Source organism: Copidosoma floridanum, unplaced genomic scaffold, assembly GCF_036245765.1.
Source record: "Copidosoma floridanum isolate Cflo_tuat_1 unplaced genomic scaffold, Cflo_Japanese_pri ptg000030l, whole genome shotgun sequence".
NCBI classification, from domain to species: Eukaryota; Metazoa; Arthropoda; class Insecta; order Hymenoptera; family Encyrtidae; genus Copidosoma; species Copidosoma floridanum.
Window position 1 is genome coordinate 648,435 of NW_028321907.1, and position 25,562 is coordinate 673,996.

Sequence of the window (25,562 nt, forward strand, 5' to 3'; positions counted from 1 at the left end):
CCGGCAATGCAAAAACGCCCCGAAAACTGTTGAAGCAAGCGAGTTTGCTTTCAATGGGCCTATGCCCACGTCAAAATTCATGGTGAAAAAGTTGTGCCGTTTAGTAGTATGAACCTTGTTAGTTCCGACGCGATGATTAATTTATTGCGTAGTGCTTCGTGCTTTTTAGAAGCTACTTTATTTCCAACGATTCCCAAAACATCACACACGAAAAATTACTCTGCGGAAGAAAAAGTGGAAAAAATCTAATCCAAGACAAGTGAACTTGTAAAGCCACGTGCCCATGAAAAGATACTCGCCCCGAGCTCGCTTGAAAACTATGGACCGTATATAGGAAGACAGAGAGGGAGCGATACAATTGTTGCTCCCCCCAACTGTCAAATCAAACGGCAGCGATGCTGAAAAACAAAGATTTGTTATCAGCAGTTTGTTCATACCCTCTATATGAATTTTTCTATTCAACGTCCGCGTCAGGACTCTGTATACACGGGGAGGCTGGGGTCGATGTACCTTTGCGCGTGGGTGTATGCGCGCGCCCGTGCATATGTATACTAGAGTGGCTTTACGCACCTGAGCGTGCCAATATATACATACAACTGTACGTAAACGGTGATGCTCGCGAAGGGGTCAGGAACACGCGGAGAAGCTGAGGCAGCTTGGGATTGTCTCGAGTCCCCCTGCAGTCGGTCTCTCCGACTATGCATGTATAAGCATCTGCTACGTAGAGAACCCCTGTACATACTTTGCAAGATACGCATGATTAATAAATAAACGTGAGAAATTTTTTTTTTTTTCTCTTTAACCGTTATTATGTGATCACAACGAAATTCTTATTATTTTAAATTCATTCATATAAACATGCACGTGGTGAATTGTAACGTGTAAAAAACGCCCGAAAATTTCGCTGGGATACAGTATACGAACTACAAGGCTAATTTAGTATTTGAGGTGATTTTTCAAGAATGCTATTTTAAAAATTTATACTTATAAGCGTTACAGATAAGGCTTATTTCTGAAGAAGAAATCGTTATTTTACGCGAAGTAGGCCATGGCAAAATTTTTCTGAAGCTGGAATATCGTTGTAGACAGTCTGCTATATCACTACGAACATTTTGTTTTTACCATACATGTTGGTAAAATTCTTGAATTGGATAAAAGAGACATTAATAATCCAAAGTATTGGTGATATATTGATAAAAAAATAATTTCCTTTTGCTTTCCGAAAACTCGAGTCTGCGAATCAGAAGCTAATAGTCGCTCGGCTGTTGAGGCATCGTCTTACTTTTTCAAACTTGCCTTATCGCGCTCCCGCTCGTCGTACAGTTTGAATACTGCTGCTAACTTTTTGTGGCCGCAAATCGGGTTATGCTGGTGCTCGGTCTTCGCATAGCCGCGCCGTCGCTGGCGTTAAATAAGCGAAATGCAATTTTGCAGCGAGAGCATCTGGGCTTGCTACCCTCGCCTATGTATGTGTATTTTGAAGTCTTTCGGTTCCTTACATATTTTCCTTTTCTTTCCTTTGCCAACTTTTTCCTTTTTTTTTTTTTTTTTTTTCACTCTCGGTTTGGGTTGTGTGCAAGTCTCTCTTTGGCATATTTGAGTCACATGAGCTGCTGCTTCTGCCTCACTTTTGTAATTATTCTTTTTCGTTTTTTGTTTCAAACGATTGTTCGCACGAGCACATATGTTTACTTTCAGCAAAAATTTAATTTATTTCCCATACTCTTGCAAACAATCAACGAAATACAAGCTCGTTTCGAGCGCCAAGCAACTTACAACCACTTATTTTATAGAGTGCACCCGCGTCGGGATGATGAGTATTTTTTGGAAGAGGCATTTTAATTAAAAAAAACCGTACCCTAGTCTGCTGCTTGGAAAAGTTGATGAAAAACGTAACAAACGGCACAATATCACCAAAAGCTCCGACTGTTTATTAAAAATCGCAGTGAGGATATTTTTCTGGTAAATAAAATAAAAAAAAAAAAAAGAAATAAATTAGCTGTCGAAATTTCAAAATGGATAAAACGGAAATGAAAGTTCGAGGGTAAACGGGTAAGGCAGGTGTATACACTTTGTATTTGCCACCGGTATGTCGCACACTGCAGCATTTCCCGGTATTATAGGTATACGAAGATGGCGAAAGATGGTTCTGGCCGACCCAGAGTTGCACCATTCCGTTATACGTTTCCTCACTGTAATTCAGCAACTGCGTGCAGTAGTAGAGGCCTCGCTTTGTCGAGTCACGCGAACGGCGCCGTAACGATATTACCTAAGCGTATTGAATTTTAAGTCACCCGACGCACTGACCACATTATTGTTCAACGGAGGCATTGTTTCATCACGGAACGGGGGCTTCGCATTGGAATTAGATTTTGCCGCCCTCCACTCGTGCGACTATTTACGCGCGGCTGCTGGACCGAGTTTCACTGGATTTCCATGTCGAAGCGCACGTTTTAGCGCCGTATAATTTTTCCCGTCTGTTTTCACCCGTGAAAATTACCGCGCTACATATCTCGCAGCCACGTGCTCTCCCATTTTTCCGAAACTTTCGCGTTAAATCCTTTGAAACAAAATTAGAGTGATCCGTCAACTTTATCGCCTACCAGCTGAAGCGACAACCCATCATCGACCCCCCACCAACTTTTATAGTCCGCTCTGTCCACATACTGTACAGGCACACGTCGCACCGCCTTTGTCAATGTAATATACATGTGCACCCATACCAGCGTGTGAAGCGATGATGATGATGATGTTGCTAACTTGTTTACCCCCGAGAGCTTTTTTTTCTTCCCTCCTCCCGGCGCCCACCGTTTTTTTTTGTTTTTAACGAACCGGCCTATGCGGGCTCGCGTGTAATTTCGAATCAGCAAACTCGATTCCATCGGCAACTGACCCAAATTGATTTTGTTCGTTACGGGGCGCCAGCGGAGAGTAGACGAAGGGTGCAAGCATATATATATATATATATATAGGGGATGGCAGCTCGCTGCAGAGCTTTATATATTTTCCCTGCATCGCTGTACCGAGCGAAGGGTGAAGGGGGATGGGGGTACATTATGAAGCTCGTTGGGCACTCCCGTATGCATGTACACAGGTGTGTATATATTGTATGGGCGAGGGCGCGAGATTGAGTATACGCGTCACTGGTCGTGTGCCATTAATTTTTCCATCTTCCCTCGCGCCTTCATTACCATAACAATGGGGCCAGCAGCACACTCTCTCGACGCTCCGTTGATGATGTGCGTGTATAATTATAGCTTCGGGTCCCCTCCGAGCGCACAAAAGTCACTAATCGCCGCAATCATCGCGAACGAGCAGCTATATGCCGAATCGATAACTAATCGCTTACAGGTACAAGGTAGGTATAGGTGTGCCTATACTTTTTGTACTCCTATATTCATATGCTTGCCGTATGGTGTATTATTATAGATGAGCTTGTGGGCGCCCAGAACCCTTATGCATATACGTCCCTATAGATGTAGCAAAAAAGAGATAGGCGAGGGTACACAAATATACGCGTACCGGGAGGCCAGCTAAATCAATTTGATCCCGGATTTACCCTTTCCCCCGCTCCGAAAGTATTATATATATATATCTAGAGAGAGGAGGGAAGAGCGCGTGCAATATGTACACGAGTAAAGGTATACCTATACGTTCCCTGAGCTTCAAAAAAAATTTTCGAGAATCCCGAGGAGCCCTTTTCGTGAATTATTGGCTCCCCCTTTCGCTGGGCAACAGATTCTCCCTGCCACTGGGTATACCTACCCGGTCCTTGAATCAAAAATCCCTTCCCCCCCATCGTGTATACATTATGTACAGCGCGTGCAAAACTACACGTGAACACATATGAGTGTGTACCTAAGGTAGGGCATGCACGAGGGCGGCCCCTTTGCCATGTACATTGGCGCGATCGCTCGTGAGCTTTCATCGAGCCCCCGGCCTCCGCGTATCTCTCTGCTACATGCATACATTTACTCACTCCACCCATATACCTACGCACGCAATATAACCCATCCTCCATCAGCTGTATAAGGAACTCTATAGTTAGTTCGCAGGGTATATGTATATGTAGTGTATCTACATACCCGTACATAAAATACGTGTATTGTGTATAATCAGCTGTACAGGAGATGTGTGCGCGCGTATAACGCACACAATCTTATGGGCAACCTGATCGCGCGTATATACATCGCGGATATTATTGGATGGGGTGCCATAATTAACGCGCGGCGAAACGGTTGGGGCAAACTTTTGATTAACTATAGTAAAGTGTAGAATTCATCGTAATTAATTTGTTTTATCATATCGTTTCCATTGAATTTACGATTGCCGTTTGCGCTATTAAAATATACGTCGTCATTGCAAAATGTATACCTATTAGGTGTACCTACGTACGGGCACGATGAATGGAAACAATGTACACAACCCGACAATAAAATGCCGATTTCGATCGTGATGAATTAAATGCAAGCTTTACAACGCAATCCATTATACAGTTGAGATCCGAGGAAAACAATGCGACTGTACGATTGAAAATAATAATAGTAATAATATATATATATATAAAAAAAAAAAAAAAGAAAAGAGGCAAAGACGTAATTATTATCCGAAACGCGTGTATGGCTTTTCAAGTCCGAACAAACTCGGGGAAGGACACGCGATCCCTTTGTGAGTATATGTTAACCCGTGGGCCGAAGAGCTCGCGTGCTCGGGAAAAGCGTTTGCAAAACTCCACGCGACGATAGATAAGAATCTCTCACGCTGCAGCCGAGGAGTATACGCTCCGCTCTTCCCGCGCGGCACAAGACAAACGGCGTCCATGGCAGATGATGATGTACACCCGTCCTCCTCGGGCACTTGGAGGGTGCGTGCGGGAAAATTAAGTTTTAAAAAATCCCAAAAACGCCACACCCAATAATTATATTACCCGTGGATCTGCGTTTTCGCGCTCTCCTTCGCGGATGATCCTCACGCGGCCGTATACATATATGTACGGGGACACGCCGCGGCAGAGTAAAATCGAGCGCAAAGGACGCCCGGCGGCGCGAGGATCGCAATGACCCTTCGCGTCCTGCGCTTGTGTGTGCGTGTGTGGGGGCTGCGCAGTGGGCACTTTGCTCTATACCTACCTCACATGATGTGAGTCACATCCTTGGCTGTACCATTGCTCCTGTCAACCTCTACTTTTATTCATGAACCCTTGCGCCGTGTGTGTGTGTGTGTGCTGCGGCATGAGCGTCGGAGCGAGCAGAATATAACCTGCATGATCGGCAGTGAGTGGGAGCGAGAGAGCAGGATTGGCATGCGAGCGCAAGCGCCGAGTGTATACAGGGTTACAGGGGGAGAGATATATGCGCGCCCTGCAGCGCCTCGGGATATATACGTACGAATGTACAAATCTATGAAAAAACACTTTTCGAGTCGCAAGGGGGTATGGAAAATTTTGAAAAATACTTGCCTTCACAACACAATTTTACAACTACATCATTAATTTATAGTTTTAACGTATTTGTAGGCAGTTGAGAGAATCTGTAAGTTCGGAATTGGTAAAATTGCCCATACATGTTGAACAGGTTGGGGAAGTTATCTGAAATCGATTGCGAGTACGATAATGTATACATACGTAAGGATTTTATCATATATATTATCATTGTTGATAAATATTGTTTGGTTCATGTAAAACTATTATCTAAATGATGCGTGACTCCATGGAAGGTTTTATTAGTTTGAAGTTTGTCTTCGGTGCTTTCTACATCTTTTTTGGAACGATAGCTTATGCCGATTTTTTACACCCAATAACTGCTTCGATGGTAAATAAAAAAATATCTAGTTGTACATCGCGGGAAAAAAAAACAGGACATTGTTTTATCGTAGCATTGACAAAATAATTGGCATTAAAAAAAAAATATATATATATAAGAAATAATGATCATGTACGGAAGGAAACAAAGTTGGAATATTCGTTTGGAGAAAAATCGACAGTACTGTTGAAACAAGGCTTGTAATCTGAATTCTGGTGTAATTATGGACATTTTAGAATAAAAATGGTTTATTTAATCAACGACTTAATAAAGTGGGCAGTTATCGTTTGTTCCCAAACTTTTACCAATAATAAGGCAAACTCGAATCACTCGCAAGCCAAGTTAAATAACGTGCAATTATTATTATTATTATTATTATAACATTTCCTTAAAAAGAAAGAAAAAAAAGTACACAATAAGTATAATTTGCGATGCGCCATCAATCTTTTCAAAGTGTCATTTTCTATAGAATACATGGTAAAACTCGATCGAAGTTTAACACAATGCCGTAATAATAAATGAGCGATTTTAAATCCACAGAAGGTAATAAATAATACTTGAACCGTGCAAAAAGTAAGAATTAAATAAACAATGATTATCTCAATCTCGTAACTTTTCGGAGATTTTTACATGTACACATATATTTGTATACACCATGACGGTATGGCTGCATAAGGGCCATGGAAAGAAGTGGGGGAAGCAACGGCTATGGCGCGCGGCGCGCTCCGACGGTGTCACTCCACTTCTCTATACCACACACAGCAGCCAGCTCGCGTTCTCTCTACATCGCAGCCTCCGCTCTGCGCACACAAACGTATATATATACATATATATTCATATACACGTACACACAGGGAATCTGCCCTCTCTCCAGTTTTGTTCTCGTCTGCTCAGTCTGCTCTCTCGGTTCAGTCAGTCTTCAAATCGGAGCTGTTTGTGCCGGGTGTATATTTATACAACAGCCATACACACAACGCACTGTACCTACCGCTCCTTCAGCTGCAGTGATGTTACAGTGACAACAACTGCGTGGACGCGAGCCACCAAGGATTCCATTGGCACGGGTCGTTCATGTCCAGCCAGGACTACGAGGACGAGGAGACGAAGGAGGATCGAGGTGGGCTTTAGCGCCGGCGCCTGACCCAATTAGAGGAGCGAGAGGGGGATATACGCCAGCGCTGCCGCAGTGCACGGCAGCATCGGGCAGGAGAAGGAAGAGGCGAAGGAGGCCCGCAGTGGATGATCGATCCTGGAGGCTCCTCGCCGCGAGTGACCCGTGTTTGTTTGTTTACTTGTGTCTGTGCGCGAGGTTATTAATTTACCATATTTGTATAATATAGGTATATACAAAGACTGAGTGACTGGCCGCGGTATTTCGTATCGCGAAAAAAAAGAGAGATCGGTGAAGATCGAGAGTGATGTGCGCGGCTGGTGCTGTAGTCCCGGGTGGCAGCCGGTGAGCGTGGACGATCGAGCGCGCGAAAGGGCTCCCCCCCCCCCCCGGTCGGAGAGCTAGGTCTTTGGCGGCTCGGGCCACCGCTGCCGCCTCTCCTTCAAGATAAGTCGCAAACGCAGGCGGGAGGAGCGGTGCGCGGGCTCGGGCTCGGGCTCCTCGAGCCTCGAGGCCCGGGGGCCTGGGGGTAGCAGCGGCCACTCCACCAGCAGCTCAGCCGCCCGCTCCACCCTGAAGGAGACGTCGGGCTTCGGCGACTACTCGGCCGCCGGTGAGTTCGAGATTTGGGGCGAGGAGCACCAGTACCGGCTCGCCAATGGCCTAGACCCGGTGGCCACCGCCCCCCCGGGCTTGCTCCGGGAGGGGCCGCCCTCGCGCGTCGGTGGGGTGGTCCAGCAGCCCCAGACACCCCCGTCGCTTCAACAGCAGCAGCAGCAGCGCGAGGGCGGCTCCAGCCTCAGGCCTTTGCTACACGTAGCCCACTGCGAGCTCCACTCGCCCCGCGACGCGGAGCTCCTACGGCTGGACCAGCTCGACAGCTACGAGCAGCAGGAGCCATCGCAGTCGCAAAAACTCGAGCCGGCCGACAGGGACTCGTACGCGATGATGGACAATTACCACAATCCCGTGCCGCCCCCGCTTCCAAGGAGGCACGCCAGGTGAGTCCCCCACTCGATGCTCCTTTTTTATACTCATTGCCAGCTGATGTCTGCTTTTGGCGGCCCGTCTCATCTGTGACGTTTCCGCTGAACTATATTTATGCTGGGCTCCGTGTTTGTTTTCTTCATACGAAATCAGTCGTCGCGCAATTACAAAATCCGAGATTTTTTTTTTTTTTTTTTTTTTTTTTTTAATTACCAGGTCAACACAGAGTCAAATTCGTTTGGACCAAAAAACTTGAATGCCGTTTATTGACGACGGTGTGTTGATGTTATTATCTTATTACGCCATTGTTCATGTGCACATATAAGTCACGTCTTCTTAGATTGGCCTAAATTGAGTTCAGCTCCCCCGCGAGATTTACGAACGCAACGCTCAATAAGTATTATCCAAAGATCTATGGTGCCTGTGTTTTAAGGCTCCAAATTGAAACCTTTTTTATTTATTCTGATTTATAAGGTACATCCATTCTTTATATGTCACAGCTCTGTACTCTCATAAATAAAGAGGGAATGTATTTATAACGCGAGTACTGGTGCAAACAATACATACGCGATGATATTTATAGTTCAGTTAAAGGTCATTGATGCATGGTCATGGATATATATAATATTAATAATAAAACATCATCAACCGCATCATCTTTCATTGCATTTAACATGATTCATTTTTAAATTTTAATTTTTATCGATACGCCATTGAATGACAGAATAATTATTCATGTAATCAACAATTATTGACAAATTATAGTAAGTATACAAAGTTCCAAACAAACCTTATTCCATTTTTATTAGCTTGAGCTCGACGATGCTAGTAATTCATCTCTCAAATTGAGTTTTGCATGCTTTTTAAAAAAAAGGTCAAGTGGTTAATGTTCTATGAATAGATGCACTCGCAACCGTTGCGGAATATTAAAAAAAAAAGGATAAACTCTAGGGAGTTCGCCGACCTCATTTAATTGCGTCACGTAAGATACAGTGTGTAGGTCGGATCGATATCTGTTGCTTCGGAGTGAAACTCCAAAAATATAATAAGCTCATTTACTTTTCTTCTCATCTCCAAGAAAATAAAATTTTCCGTTTCATTCAAATGCAGATGACGTTCGGCAGAACACAAACACAAAAAAAAAGGTTTTGCTCTCGAGCAGATGTCGAGTTTAGTTTTTATTCCAAGAACTTCGGAGAGCCATCTCTCCGTCTCTGCAGTTGAATACACAAACACAAGTCAATATAACTGACGGTGCGGGAAAAGGGTGATTTTTTTTTTTTTTTTTTTTTTTCATTTTAAAACACTCAGTGACGTGAGCAACTTTAAAGAGAAAAAAGGCCCGGCGCGCCGCTCCTGTGGGGGGGCTATATCTTATACTCTGTATGTATATCAGTGAAGCGAAAACAAACACATTTTCGACCGGCCACCCTTGATGCTTCTTCTTAGGGTTAAGCCGAGACATTCCCCAACTCCTCTAGTATTTAAAGATATTAGGAATAATATTTACGCTCCACCTCGGCACAATCCGTTTCAAAGGGCAAAAGATCGGTCCAGCTCCGTCGGGTCTTATCACCATATCTCATTTTCACCATATATGTATAATAACAATAAATGCATGGTTATTCAACGGAGCGCAAATGGTTTGATAACCCTCTTTGACATTTTTGAATTTTATGTAAAAATATAACACGTCCACTATGTGGGGCAAACAATATCTGTTACATTATATTCTGTGTGCGTGCTATTTTTAATCCCCCCCCTTTTTTTTCTCTCTTTCTTTTCAATACTCCAATCAACCAAGCGAGCAAGGATTTTCACCTCGAATGAACGAAGCGATCGAAAAAAACAATGAGTTTTATCCATCATTAAACAATGTTGCTCCGCGCAATTTTGTAAAATGCTTTTCTCGACTCCAGAGCTGGGCTTTTTGAAAAAACCAATTTCAACAACCGAACAAAAAAAAAAAAAAATGAGAATATTCCGTAACTTTACAAACATTGGTGAGTGAAATTGATGGTAAAGTGGGTTATAAAATATATGCGCGTTGGGTGAGGTGCGTGAACAAGATATTGTTATTTTTTTTTATTTTTTTTTTTATTGATTCAGTAATAATAATGATTACTACGCTCTTTTTATACCTCCATCCTCATCCTCCTTCCACCCTTTGTGAAACGACCCTCCGCTCGCGATGCGCCGCGCAAAATGAGCCGAGGGAATATAACGCCACACACTAGCGCACATTTTGCATCAATGAGCCGATAATTCACGTTTCCCCGCGAGTGAACTCTAATGCAAAAATACGCACAATATTATATATATATACGCACTGGCGTACTCGCTCGCGGGGAGAGTGGATATAGCTTCCCCTCCCGTTACGTCGCCCAACAGACTCTCGGAATTTAAAGCAGTTTCCGCGCTAATTGTTGTAACTGATACGTACGGCCTGCGAGAGACCTTTGAATTTGCCGGGTCGCACACCCGCAGTACTTTGATGCCAACTGTGCCTCGAATATGCACTGGGCGAGCGTAAATTCACCCCAACTCTGCTGCAATTTTCGCACTTTCGGAGAGAAAAAAAAAGAAAAATCTACAGGGTGGAGCCTAGCAGCCGCGATAATGGGCAAACGAGCGCGATGAGGTGTACGCTTTCCTTCCGATCTCCGCCTACGGCCGGCCGGGGACGAGCTTAACGTGTTTTCCGCGCCCATTAAATAATGCAAATCGCGTTGACCCGAGTCGGGAGTCAGCCACCGGGGCGCCCGGAGCGAAAAAAGCCAGAGCTCGTTAAAAGCCTGCAGCGTACAAATTTTCGTAAATACAGGGCGCATCGGTTTTCCCCGTAGCGGCAGCATTAGAAGCGATGCGAAAAAAAAAAAAAAAAAGAGAGGGAGGGAGGGAGGTGCGCACAAAGGCACAAAAACACACAAGAGCTACACTGTTTTCGTTCAAAGGGTGACGTTAATCAGAGCAGCTTTCCCGGGGAGAGAGAGAGAGCACCACCCGCGTATATACCCTGGCGCGGTACAATGAAAACTGGTTATTGAACTGCCTTTGCTTGGAATCATATTACAATATCGGGCCCCAGACGAGCGCTCCCGTGCAATACACGGCTATACGTGCACCTCGGCTCTCTCTCTCTCCGCGGCTCGCCCCATTATTCTCCATCGTTCCCGGCGCGCGCTTCCGCGTTGTTATTATTTTCCACCGAGTCGGCCGCGGCTGTTGCTCTTCCTTTTAAAAAATGACAAATTACGAAATAACTCCATTAAGTTTGCTTCTTACCCCCAAAGAGGACCCCCCCTTTTTCCGTCGTTTTTTATGTACGCCAGGAAGAATCTGCTTTTGTTTGTGCACTGCACATATATATAATATATACACTTACGCGTGCTTACACTTTAAATCGTGGCATATTAGATTACGAGTACTGCTGATAGCAAGAAAAGAGGGTGGTACATAATCCTTCCAAACGATGGTTCAAGAAAAATAAATCGTCATGCATCACTGATGGTTTATTTTTATCAAATCGTTTTTTTAATGAATTATACATTAAACGTGTATTACTATATGTATAAAAAACGTCTGATCGGATGATCTTCCAGCAGTTATTATTATTAATTATTGCCGCTTGACAATTGAAACTATCGGCTATTTAGATGCGCTGAAAGTTTCGCCACCGCAGGCGATTGATTTATTCATCGAGTCAATACTCTGATCCTGGTCTCATTGAACTCTCCTTCGTACATAAATAGTCTAATTAGACGAGCAAAAGTTATTTTCCCATCAGCTGACGCAGGAATAGAGACAGGGAGTTTTTTGTAACATACCTCCCGGAACGGGACTCTCTTATTTTGCACGTATACGGGGTCAGATGAAAATAAATCAAACACTTTTTTTAAGTTTTCTTCTGAAATTTAAAGCAAATTATATGAAAAATTCATAATTTTTATTCAAATTTTCAAACCACAATACTGATTTTGAGAACAAAAGTAAAAAAAAAAAAAACAAAGCTGTTCAAAAACACACGTAAAAACGTGACGTTTGTGAAAAATAGATTTTATCTTGTGATTTGGCACTCGTTTCCACAAAAGCTAGGGTCAGCCACTGCGAGTTTAACAATTTCAAAAATCAACTCGCCCCTTCCGCGTCGCCACCACAAACCTTGCTGCTGACGCGATGTCAAAAAGCCCTCCCCCCCCCCACATGCCTATATAGCTGTACCGTGTATATGCGTGCACTCCACGGCATTAGTCCATCGCTCGCGTTTAGTGTGGCCGCACGAATCCGAAATTTCGTGCACTACTAGCCGCTTTTGCACCCATTTTTAGGACATTTTTCCCTTTTAGCCATAAATGTCGTGTTTCCGATTCAAAGTTCCACTCCGTCATTGTTACACCTGAAAATATTGCCGACATGCATGTCTCTTATAAATAATTTCTCAAATATTTGATTTCAAACGAAGAAATGGTTCAAGTTGAGAACAAAATCAAATGATCCATTAAATGTAACGAAATTTATTTTGAATAATGACAAACTTTGTTCAAATTTTATCCAATTTCGGCAGTGACGTCACGATCAGTTTAACAAATTAATTTGATTGATTAGTCATCCTCCAGCACTTTCAAGACTGACATTTTATAAACACGAGTAAATCCGGTCATTAATATTGAACATCAGCGGTTGTATAGCGATCAAATGAAATACTTTGATCAAAACAGCGAGACCCGAAATATAATATATCGTTCACTGAACGGATGTCGCTCGTGCCCCCAATAAATTCGGGAACAAGTTATAGATATTTGTTGAAATATTAAAAGAGCTTTTCCATCGGAAGTCCCTAAATCTCGTATTCGATTATTCGGTATCGGGGGAGATCTGCTGGAATATCAGTCAAGATATACGAAATGGCTTTTTCAGCGAGTAGCATTTGTAGTAAGTCAAAACAGCCCGCATCCACGGGCGGAAGCTCATCTTCGGATGTGCCTTCGATAAAATGTCCCTACGCAGCTTGTCAGTTCTGCAGTGATAACTCGAGAACACAAACGTGGGGGGGAAGGAAAATGAAGTATCTGGAGCCGTCACGGGAAGAAACGCGATATGAATCGGCCATGAATCATTACGCGTTGGAGAAACCCCGATGCATCAATGTACCCCCTGCCGAGCTTTTTCCCGATTTTTCGGCCAAATAACTTTTAAAAAATAAATCTCTCCTCCTGCAGTTTTAACAGAACATTACTTTATTCAAAAACAGCTTTTCCCCGCTTTTAGCTTGGAAATTTCGTTTCAGCATCGCTTTTTGAAGCTCCGTTGGTTCACCAAAGGTACGTACGGGCAAACGCAGGTCAACTACTCTAATCGATTTGGCCAAACAACGCGTGAATAATAAACGCTTGGGGGGAAATAAAAATGCGCAACCGGAACCGGAAAAAAAAAAAAAAAAAAAAAAAAAAAGACACAATCGAGTAATGGTTCTAGATAGAAAAGGGAAAAACAGCTCTCGACGATGAGCCGGGAGCTAAAAAGTTGTGTCCCCCGCGTCGAGAGGAGGGGAGGAACCGGACAAACTTCCCTTGGCCGTTCTCAGCTCCATCGCCATATAAGTACATACGCTCCTCGGGCGCTATAGATTATACTCGTAGCGTCCCACGCATTACTTACCGCTGCGGGGAGAGAACTGCCGGCACTGTAGTTCCCACTCCTAATACAATTAACTAATTTCGGTGTAACAAGATCTTGTAATAACACGCGGAGCGGGAAGATATATTAGATTGGGAGGGCAAAGCGAAATAATATCGCACATTCGCGTTGCTCCGATAAATCCTCGACTCTTGATTAATCGCGCGAACAATGCTCATCCCAAGGAACTACCGTTTGATCATATAGCTTCACATTTTTTTGAGTTTGTTGAGTTTTCAATGGCATAAATGTTACACGATGCTACATCAACAACAACTCGCATCGGCTCCCCTGTCGATATAATACACAGCCTGATCTATACCTCGTTTCCTCTCTGCTACATCAGATATACATATGCGTATGGGTATGTATATAGGTGTATCCCTCGCAAGAACACATACATTCGTATGAACATATTTATATATATATCGTATACATGAGTGTTGCCGATGCCTACGGTATATGGACGTTTGCAGTATAGGTATATTTCTGTTTGACGCCCACGTGCCTATATATACATGTATGTGTGTAGGGGAGGCTGAGCTTTCAAACGTTTCTCTCCCCCCTGGCTCTTGGTCACTTGGATGGGCGCACGTATACGACACATAGAGGCACGTATTTTGTATCCCGATTGAATACGCTCGAGTATCCTTTCCCATTGTTGTGTCTGGTGCTGCCACGGCAGGCGCCACGCCAAAATTATACCGATGTATTATAAGGGGAGATATTGGCTTGACCGCCTCCCCCACGCCGTGATATTATTATCGAGCGACTTGGGCTGCGATTGTACTTTTACGCGCATTCATTATTGGGCACCCCCCCCCCAGCAAAAGCCCTATCGCACGTCCATATATGTGTGCGCGTGTAGCTGCTGGACGGTCTTGGTGCCTCCGGAAATTTAGGTGGGACAATGTTGGCCGCGATAACGCTGATATCGCATCGAACCCTTCCTCCCTCGACCCGTGCTCGACATGTCTCCCGTTAACATGTATACAGAGAGAGAGAGAGAGGCACTTGGGGACGTTGTTGCTACTGCCACTGCTGCGGAGAGCAATTTGACGAAGGAAAAGGTGCCAAGATAAATTCCCCTGCCTCTTTTCCCGCAGCCCGGCCTGACGTGGCTGAATTTAAATTATGCCCAGTGTCTCGCGAGATTACATTGGAAACCCCCCACCCGCCCCCTTTCGTTCCTCGAGGGCGAAAATGAAAGGTTGGCTCTGTGTGTATTTTTGGCCCGACTCCCTCCCTCTTTCTGTTTCATCCATTTATTGTAATACTGTTAATTAACCTTCCCCATCATGCGTATGCATGTATCTCTCATGCCCATTGTACGTGTACGACAAAAAAAGGTCGTCATCTATGATAATCCGTAGAGCATTAGGTTGAAAATTTAAACTAAAAATGTTAATTACAAACTTTCAAAAGGTGAATTAGTCCACTTTTTGGTCTCGGGGTAAGTACATCAGATGGAAATTCACTTTAGAGAAAGCTCTTCTCCTTGGTTTTGGCTTTTATATCTTGTTGGGAAAGCTTGTCAAATCACTTATTTTAACCATTTGCCTCATTGGTGTTTCGACCGTGTAACTATACACTGTTGACTGCACTTGCGTAGTATCTAATTTTTTTTTTTTTTTTTTTTTTTTCAAACAAAATAACCGAGACTGTACGCGCAGTCTCACAACTGACGCAGCTAAACGCGAGTACACGGTATATATACCTATAGTGGTATCAACTCATCAAGGCGGCGATTGCAAGTATATACCTAAGACTAGAATGGCGGGTACAATAAAGTCGTAGGACCGGTTACGGACTATACTACTTGCGGTAAGGGATCATTTTTTGCACACCCAAGTATTCCTCTCTGGAATTTATTTACTCCTAGTGCATCGTCCACTAGATGACAATGGGAGATGTATAGGGTACAGCTGCGCCGTGTAGGTATAAGGTATACACGAGGTGGTGGTAGATTCATCAAGTCGTGTAAATCGTCCTCGACTAAGCTCACCTAAGCTACACTCGCACACTCTCTCCCAGTGGCGTATGTGTACGGTTTCTCCGCGTGTATTAACAGGGTCTCCTCGACTCGACGGGCTTCCACAATGCACACACACACACACACGTATACTCCTCGCGCGCAGATTGGATGGTCAAAGGAGCCCCTCCTCAGAACGCACGAATTTCACGATCGATAAGATACAAATAGGAACGAGTTAATTGACCACTTGCGCGCGGACCGGAAGTACCGTCGCCGAGGGACGAGTCGAAACCAAATATACGAGGGGAGGAGAAGCGAACGGGGAGACATGCACAGAGTAAGGGAGCAAGGGGTGCAGTGTTGCAGTTGTTGGGTGTATACAGTATATTATGTATGTGTGTATACACGAGGGCTCCTGTGCGCGCCTGTGCGTGATGTGTACAACATGATGTACTCTCCGCGTGTAGCGCGCACCGCCTCGCTATATTTCAAATCGTAGCGTATACGTAGGACTTGCACATGTACAGCAGGCATATTATGGAAACAAATTGCCTCTGTGTGCGCTCCCGAGCGGAGTTTGAGTCGCTTTCTCTCGACGTATGTACGGTTATATATTTATAATACGGCCCCGCGAGCTTCGGCGAGTCGATATCCGTGCGATCGCTTTTCTAATTTCACCCCCGCGAGCTACTATTTTTTTTTATTTTATTCATTTTTTTTGAAAATCCAAGCACACGTAGCGCACGAGCCAGTTTTTCTTGAAAATAACACCGGTTCGCGCGTATCGGGATCTCGCAAATCGAATTTTTCCCCCCGAGTGACACTTAAATTGGTTACTTTTGGACCGGCAGATAGGAGACAAAGGGGGGGTAGGCGATGCGTATACCTGTACGTGCGTCAGATGGCTCGTAAAAGGGCCGTATTTGTTTTAATTAACGTGGCCTCGTAGCTATACCCGAGTTTATCACCAGACAATATACAGAGCTGCGGTCTTTCTCGCCACCCCCAACAGTTCGATCGCATGGCTTCGCGCTTTTTCCAATATGATGGTCAAAGTACAAGGGTGGCGCTTAAAAAGTTACTCATACGCGGTGTTGGCGAAAGTAAAGTTTGCAGAAGAAGGGAGTCGTCCCAAGTTTTTCGTCCCCTCTCTCATCCCGCTTATGGGCGAAAATTGGCTGAAAAAGAAATTTCGCGCTGCCCCCCCTCCCCACCCCCTAATACTCGACTTTTTTTCGTCCCTGCAAGCTACAATATAGAGCGAAGGGGGTGGAAGACAAGCTCTCTCTCTGTAAAAGCTCTTTCATTCCGCCAAGACAGATACAAAAGCGCGAGCGCTTGGCGCATGCGTCAAGGAAAATCGATTCCTCGCGAGGACCGTGGGTTACTGCACGTATACACCTTTACAGCGCGTGTAGATCCTTCGGCGTGTGCGCGGAGTCATTCCTTAATATACGCACGCCTACACCTATATACCATGGTATCCTCCCTTCAGTTGAGAAAATGAAAGTGGGCCATCGAAAGCTCCCGCGATTGTAGGTATATATGTATATATCTGTACGAGGGTGGGTATTGTACTTACGCACCGAAACGTCCACTCGGCGCGTAAGAGCCTCTTTCATCGCTCGTCTTCGTCGACGTCTTTTAGTTGATGCGTGGCGGAGCGAGGGATCGATCGAAATACGATCTCCTCTCCGTGTTGGTCCGCGGCGCGGGGGAGAGGGGTGCGACACGCGCTCGTGCCACACACATGCACGAGGGGGCGTGCGTCACCTCTATTATCTCTCGGAGGGGGAGGGGGCTGAGCGGGGGAAAAAAACACGGAAATAATGTTCTTCTCCATACGCCGGCCGAGGGGCGCGGAGATCCGATGGCCTCTGCTCTAATATCTCTTTCTCGGATTACCGCCTCCGTCGCTCTCTCTCCTGCGTGTATAAATGTACAACGAAAACACAGCGTTTTGATGCCACCTCCCTCTTCCTCCGACAAGGAGATACGTACGTGTATCAGTGCCACGGCTTTCTGTTACACGATATAATCGAAATATCTTGGTGGTTATTGTACCGTGGCCAAGGTTTGTTTTTTTTTTTTCAAATTTATTCGTACCCTCGGGCAAGTTTTCGTTTATCCGATCAAAGTTTATGAATTACCATCACCCAGTCTGGCTGTTGGCGTAACTCTGTACGCATATTCATTCAAATGTATTCGTATACACTGCTGCATGCGCATTTTCGTGGATTTTTGTTGTTTACGGATCGTCTCATCAATCTCCATCAGTCATCACCCATCAACAATCGCATCAAATATCTGGTCATTTACGGGATTAAAAAAAAAAGGTATCGAGAGTGGGGGGTTGTGGGGGACACTCAAATTGATGAAAAACAAAACAAAACGGAGGGTCATTTGGAGAAAAAAAAAAAAAAAAAAAAAAGAAAGATTTGCTCTTCCAAATTAAAACGTCGCTCGAACGAAAGCAATTTAGCGACTCGTATACCGAGTCTTGATTGGAATTCGCATTCACGCTGGCTGCCTCGGTAAATGACCAGTTAATGCCAGTAATGACTGGATCACGTCACCAAGCGCGCAATCATTTTCATCAACATCTATATATACATATGTGTACCCATTATAGTACGTACGAAGCCGAGCTTTCAGCATCTGCTTTTTTTTTTCACTGCCATGCACACATACGCTATTATTTACGTATGCATACATACATCATCAACTGTATCGTTATCGCCTTATCGATAAAAATGATTATATGATAATTACTGATTGCATAAAAGTATGCTCATGTGATAACAACAAATATGTTTTCTCTCTCGTTTCAGTCACTCGATGGTGCCTGGTCATTTATTGATGCAGTCGTCCTATATGTATGTACTTTTATCATAAAAATGTTAACCATACATTGCCTTACCTATACATATTATGTAATTACACGAAAATCCAGTATTTGACAAAAAGCAAGGATATAATATATGATACCTATCCGTTGCACAATTTTGTAAAATTACCCATATATACCATTTGGGGGATGGATGTAAAAAGAGCTTTCATTCGTATCTCAAATTTGATAACTGTTATATCACACGGCAGAAAGTTTCAAGCTGGTGCTCGAAATCCATCGTGTGGCTGTAATCTGTATATATCTGGCGCCTAAAAGCCAACCTGCGCACTTCCCTATACATATATTCCGTGTATCCTATATCGTACAGCAGCTGTTTGGCGTACGTACCCACACATATGCAAAAAACGCGTTGGTAAACGTAGATGTATGTATATATGTGGATTGGTTCACCAATGTATTATCCCCGGCTCGCATCATACAGGGGCACACGTGCACTTCTCGACTGTCAATATCGGCTTGGCCGGTGCGCGGGAAAACGATTTCGTTTCATGGGTCGCGGCGCGGACTCGGGGAAAAATAAAAAAAGTTCATCCCGGTTGCACGTGACTCCCATCGCCCGATCATCGGCGTTACATCGGAAAGCGCTTTCCCCCGTCGGCGCTCGGGCGCGTCAAAACATTTTCCTGTTTTTCCCGAGGAAAATCCGAAAATGGCGCTGTATCCGGCACTGCAGCGCGGATAAGATAGGACACAGAGGGAAGGGGGAGGAGAAGAGTCCACATAGCGTCGCGCGGATGTCAATTGTCTAACGCAATCGGAGCGGTAGTAGCGCGCACCCCCTTTCCTGCCCGATGTACCCTCGGGTTCCGCGGCTTTCCCCTTGGATAAACACGCGCGCGCATGCCCGGACAATCGAAGGCAACGATTGGCCCTCGCTATACGCTTCCCCTATACATATACAGGGCTGTAGGCCTCCGGCTTCCTCCCGGCGACTACTCCTCTCTTTGCCCCCCCCTTTTTTTTTTTTATTTTTCTCCGTTTCCTATACGTGTACCACTCCCTCCTCTTTCTCGCGGCGCTGCTTTTTTCCGCGCCCTCTGACTCTCTCCCTCTTTATACTCGCCGACCCTCCCGAGCAGAGTGGGTATGCATATACATGTATATACGGGGCACACATGGAAGCTCTTTAAATATGCGTCGCGAATAAAGCGGGCGCGCGCCTTTGGCCCCCTCCCCGCGAAATTTATTTTCATGAGCTTCGGGCTTATTCGTTTGTCTGATATTGCGCGCGAGCCTCTGCAAGCTTCCTCTCTCCCTCTTCTTCTTTCTGTGTGCCGTCTGCATCACCCCCCCCCCTACATCATACGGTGGATGAGGCTCTTCTATACCGTATCATCGCCATTATTGGCACCGCCACCGGCGACACCCATGCACAGGTATATCCCTCGAAATGCCTATATATTGAATTTCCATCGAATATCGAGAGAGTCGAAATTACTCTCATCTTCTTCACGGTTAGCTCCGTTGCACCCTCTCGCGTTTTTATCCTCAGTATGGCGTGAGCCGTGGGGGTGAACGAGTACCATAGTGACCCGCATACCGATGATCTTCGCTTCACCCCTTGGGAGGGAGAGAGGGGAAGGGGGGATAATTTTTTCTTTCCCCGGCAAGGGCAATCTCACGGCAGCTGCTCTCCCGCTCGTAAAGCCACTCAATTCTTATCTCCGGGAGCACCGTCGTGCCTAATGAGCCGAATACTTTAAACGCAGCTACGTGCACAGGTGTATAAACATGTATACATATACTTACCCTTGGCTGCTCTTCCATGTGCAGACTCCTCCCTTGCGAGTCTCTTTGGTCCCGTCGCGGCGCTGCCTCATTCAAATTCCTACCTAGATAGGTACGTCTCCTCGTTACTCTAGCTCTTGCTCTATACCTTAACTTGCCTCATTCTTCGTCCCCACAGCGTTAGGTGTGCGTCTGATGATGTGGCAAAACACCTTTTGCGGCTGCATCCCAGGTATAACATAGCTATACGTAAGTATAGCCGTTACTGTTTGCTTTGTAGGCTACTATGACAGAGGGTTGGCTTTATTTGCGCGCGTGTGTGCGTCCACCTGCGATGATAAATTGGACACCTGAAATACAAAGGGACCGCACGGTACAGTGGGTGAAACAAAGAGCTGGACGCCAGAGGGGAGAAAATCACGTGCTCGTGTTCAGGTTCGCCTTTAATTATATATGGATAAAAACATTACTCGTCACTTTGTAGTTTTGCTCATCGGGTTACGGTAGTGGTGAAATCCCCGGGTACTATAATCACGATTTCAATTGTTATGAGTTTTCAAACTACTGCAACAACAACTACGACGACAATGACAATAACAATAGTTGAAACTAGAACTGTTGTACATTCGGGAGTAATCATCGGGCGGGATTAGCCCATTCCCGATCGCGCGCTCGTACGAATGAGGGATTTCATCCGCTCGCTTCGACGTATTTTATTGTTTGTATATGTATACGCGCGTAATACCTATGTGCATATGGATATTATATTAGTATATAAGCGAGAGGACAAACCTACAACTACGAATTTGTTGCCAACGCGATTTTATTCGCCGATATAGGGTAGTAGCTATAGTGGTGGTAGCGCGCTCGCCGTCGACGAAATCCGGAGGTACAGGTATTATCAAATCGAAATTAATTAAATCGTCGCGCATGTATGTATATACATATACACGTACGTCCAATCTACGGATGAATTCACGTGTAGTCCGGTGGCTCCTCGATAAATCGATTCGAGCGCCCATCTCTATTTTATAATACCTATACATGATGGAATACGCGCGCAGTAGCTCGTGTATATGATTTATCAAGTTATCCCGACCCCCCGCTGTCGCAGTTTACTTTGAAGGGAGCAAACGAGGGAGAAAGACACAAAGGGACGAGAGCACTCTTGAAGGATCCATATTTAAAAAACGCGTACGGAAACAACAGCGTATACATATATATTTGCAAAAATACAGTATGATGCAAAAAAAAAAAAAAAGAAAAAGACGCGTGTTTTGCGTCGCGTATGCGGCATATTTGTATGTAATGTAGCATCACTGGTGCCGCCACCGCTGAGCTCGAAAGGCATAAAAAAAAAAAAACTACCGCCTTGCGTACGTGGGTATAAACACGCGTCGACTCATGAATTATCGGTCTTTCACGTTGCAAAATGCCACGCGCCCCAACCTATGTAGCTACTAACCGAGCTACTGTGTATAGATACGTTGTAGGAGAGGCTCGCGTCTATACATATATGTATAATACACGGTGCATGGCTCGTTCATGAATATTTCAAGTCATACATGAAATGCATTGAAAGACGCTAGAGCCAAAGGTGTGCATAGAGGGAAAAAAAGAGCATGTATGTATAAAGGTGGAGTCGGAGGGATCACGGGTGTATGGCGCGTCCTCGAGTCAGGGGTTGCACACACACACGCATACAGAGGGAAAAAGAGAGCAAAAGAAGAAGAAGAAAGTGTTACATTTTAATTGCGAGGGTGGCAAGTGCCGGCGTGTGTACCGCAAAGTGAGAGAGCTACGATGGGTTCGAGGGGTTGACGGCGCTGAGGTAGCGGAGGGGGGGGGTGGCATCGCAATTGACTCATCAGTTGAATGACACCGAGCACACACCGCACCAACACCGGTGTTTTACCCTCATACAGACGGAAAAGCTCACTCTTCGTACATATATACGTATATACCTTCACTGTCTGTTGATAAATATATATCCATACGGGTATATGGACGTGGAGCAGCTCCTTCGACGCTAGACTGTATACATGTAGGTAAGGGGCGAAGCGCCGGCAGTTTCGTATAACCTACCGCCACCGGATGAATTATTTACGGCAGCGCGGCTCTACGTCTATACCGGCTTCCCATCAGCTACACGTTGGCTCGCCTCGCTTTTTACGTCTCCATTCCCCATCATGTAGCACGTACAGTTCGTCTTCTGTATTATAATTGCGGTGCGGAGCTCAAACGGCTTTACTCCCTGCATATATAGCTATAACACGTATGTGTGTACATAAATTATATATACCTACGTGGGGGTGGTGGAGGTATTTATATAAGCCGTGAGATTAGTGATTCGACTTGTTGTTTGGTCGGCAATGACAGAGGTGACAGAGGTCTCCCATCGGATGACCCCACAATAAATTATTTGCAAATAACACTGGAGGACGTTTGCGAATGTATTGACGCAGAAAAATGGCCCTTCTTTTAAACCAAAGCCAAGTATGATTCTGGTTGCATAATCACGGCCGCTTGAGCACCAATAATTTTTCACCCCGTTTTGCCTCCTCCCCACCTCTGTACTGAATAATAATTTTCGCCAAGCTGCGCGATATCGCTTCCTGTCGTAATTTCAGCGGCCACCTCCTCAGAGTCGCACGCGCACGCCCCATTGCCACGTGCGTGCACGCGTATACGTGCGCGCGAGCTATTAAGTATACAACACTGTAAATATCGCGTTGTGCCCTTGCGTCGAAAGCTGAGAAATTAATTTTTAACAGCATGAAAGCGGTGGCCGCTGGTACGTTTATAAAATTTCAATTTAGAACCGGGGATTTTCCCTTTTATCGATTCGATCTACCACCACGTAGTCGTCACGCTGTAAAAACTTGCATTTCGTTGAGTACACGAGTTTTTTACCCTTTTGTACATAAAATCTGCATGACAATTACATCGAAACGTATATATTGGTCAGTGGTGAATTGTATAAAATGTTACGCATCCGTCGTGATCATACACAGGTACTCACATGGTATCAAGCAACTGGCTCTATATTTTCCTTTACTGCGAGCATTTTAATTCGCCTTTTCTTTCCCCCATCGATTCTCTTGAATAGCTATTGATTGTTATTTATTCATCATCGAGCTACACGCAAGAAGAAAGTTAACGCCTAAAGACTGCATGTAAAAATAACAGGTGTACACGTAAACGTCCAGAGACAACTTCAAATAGGTACATAAATATGTATCGTCGATGAAAATGACTTTTCCTTTTTTTGTGCGAGGGGGGCGGGGCAATCAAGCATCGAAGTTTTTTATGTTTAAATTGCCACACGCCTGACAGCCATAATGGCCGCAACAGTCACGTTGCAAGTGATATTCACACATCCGTTCTTCTATGAATAAACAGAAAATTTACCCATGATTCGACGCACCAAGAGTAGACCAGCTGGGCGATCTGGCGCCCTTGTATGGCACTGTACCTGCACTTTGACACTTCTCCACTAGCTTTTTTCTCACTCCCTCTTAGTCTCCCTTGGCCAACGGTCGATATCCCTTAAAATTTCAGGATCATCGAGGGTTGCCGTAGCTTGCGCGCAACTACACCCTAACAATCAATTTTTTCCATCCAAAAACAAAAAATTCCTAGTCAACTAGTTGATCCATTGTTTTTTTTTTTTTTTTTTCTGTTTTGTTTTTACATTCCAAACAATAAAACACTGACGCGCTCTGTACATGTACCAAGAACAAATAATAGATATAAGAAAACAAAAAAAAGACTTAGCAGGGCAAAAAATTAAAAACGACAATCTCTGTAGATAATAAAAATAGCGATAGGGTAAGCGTAGACTTAAATTGTTTAAAATAACTTACTGACTGATTTTTTATTTCGCTTATTGTAGGCACATGCCGTCAATTAAAAAATAATTTTTAAAAATTGAATAGCGATTAAAGCAATCTGAAACACTATTGCAAACGACTACAAAGTCACAACAACTTTATGCCAGTATCTCCGTAAGAAATGAAGATACAGCTAAATAAGCCATAATTTAAGATCATTAAAATTCATAAAAATAATTTTTTTTTTTTTTTTTAATACTAGGCCCTTGCAACCACACATAAAATATTAAGAATTCATCAGATAGGTGTCCAGGCAGTCTAGAACATTATAGCTATCGATAACCAAGCCGTGGAAGCGCTTAAAATCTGGAATTCATGCTTAAAAAAATGGTCAAATCTTAAAACGCCCGTAACTCCGTAAATAATGGAGATAGAGCTAAATAAGCAATAATTTGGGATCACTAAAATTCATAAAAATTTTTTTTCTTTTTTTTTAATACTAGGGCCGTTGCAACCACACATAATACATTACGATTATTCCTGATAAGTGTCCAGGCAGTCTAGAACATGATTGCAAACGATTGCGAAGCCGTGGAATGGCTAAGAATCTGAAATTCATGCAAAAAAAAAAGGTAAAATCTTTAAACGCCCGTATCTCCGTAAATAATGGAGATAGAGCTAAATAAGCAATAATTTGGGATCACTGAAATTTATAAAAATTTATTTTCAATTTTTTTGATACTAGGCCCTTGCAACCACACATAAAATACTTAGAATTTATCAGATAAGTACCCAAGCAGTCTAGAACATTATTGCAATTAATTACAAAGCCGTAGCATTGATTAGAATCTAAAATTTATGCAAAAAAAAATGGTCAAATCTTTAAACGCCCGTATCTCCGTAAATAATGAAGATAGAACTAAATAAGCAATAATTTGGTATCATCAAAATTATTAAAAAATATTTTTTTAATTTTTATGATACTAGGCTCTTGCAACCACACATAAAATACTTAGAATTTATCAGATAAGTACCCAGGCAGTCTAGAACATTATTGCAATTAATTACAAAGCCGTAGCATTGATTAGAATCTAAAATTTATGCAAAAAAAAAATGGTCAAATCTTTAAACGCCCGTATCTCCGTAAATAATAGAGATAGATCTAAATAAGCAATAATTTGGGATCACTAAAATTCATAAAAATTTTTTTTTTAATTTTTTCGATACTAGGCCCTTGCAACCACAAATAATATATTAAGATTATTCCTGATAAGTGTCCAGGCAGTCTAGAACATGATTGCAAACGATAACGAAGCCGTGGCGTGGCTTAGAATATGAAATTTATAGAAAAAAAAATTACCAAAACTAAAAACGGCCGTATCTACGTAAATAATGGAGATAGAGCTAAATAAGCAATAATTTGGGATCACTTAAGTTCACAAAAATTTTTTTCTTAATTTTTTTGATACTAGGCCCTTGCATCTACACTTGGAATATTAAAAATTCATCAGATAGGTGTCCAGGCAGTCTAAGACATTAA

The 25,562-nt window shown here is 43.8% G+C and overlaps 1 protein-coding gene across 1 annotated transcript in view; it reads left to right on the forward strand.

The window, feature by feature from the left end:
• Nucleotides 1–7,709: 7,709 nt before the first annotated feature.
• The window catches only part of Ten-a (Teneurin-a transmembrane protein), a 99,160-nt gene continuing 81,307 nt past the window's right edge, over nt 7,710–25,562 (forward strand). The window contains exons 1-2 of the mRNA XM_089597142.1: nt 7,710–7,913; nt 18,382–18,426. Coding sequence (XP_089453268.1) covers nt 7,858–7,913; nt 18,382–18,426 — 101 coding nt within the window. The 5' untranslated portion in view covers nt 7,710–7,857. The remainder of the gene's footprint in view (nt 7,914–18,381; nt 18,427–25,562) is intronic.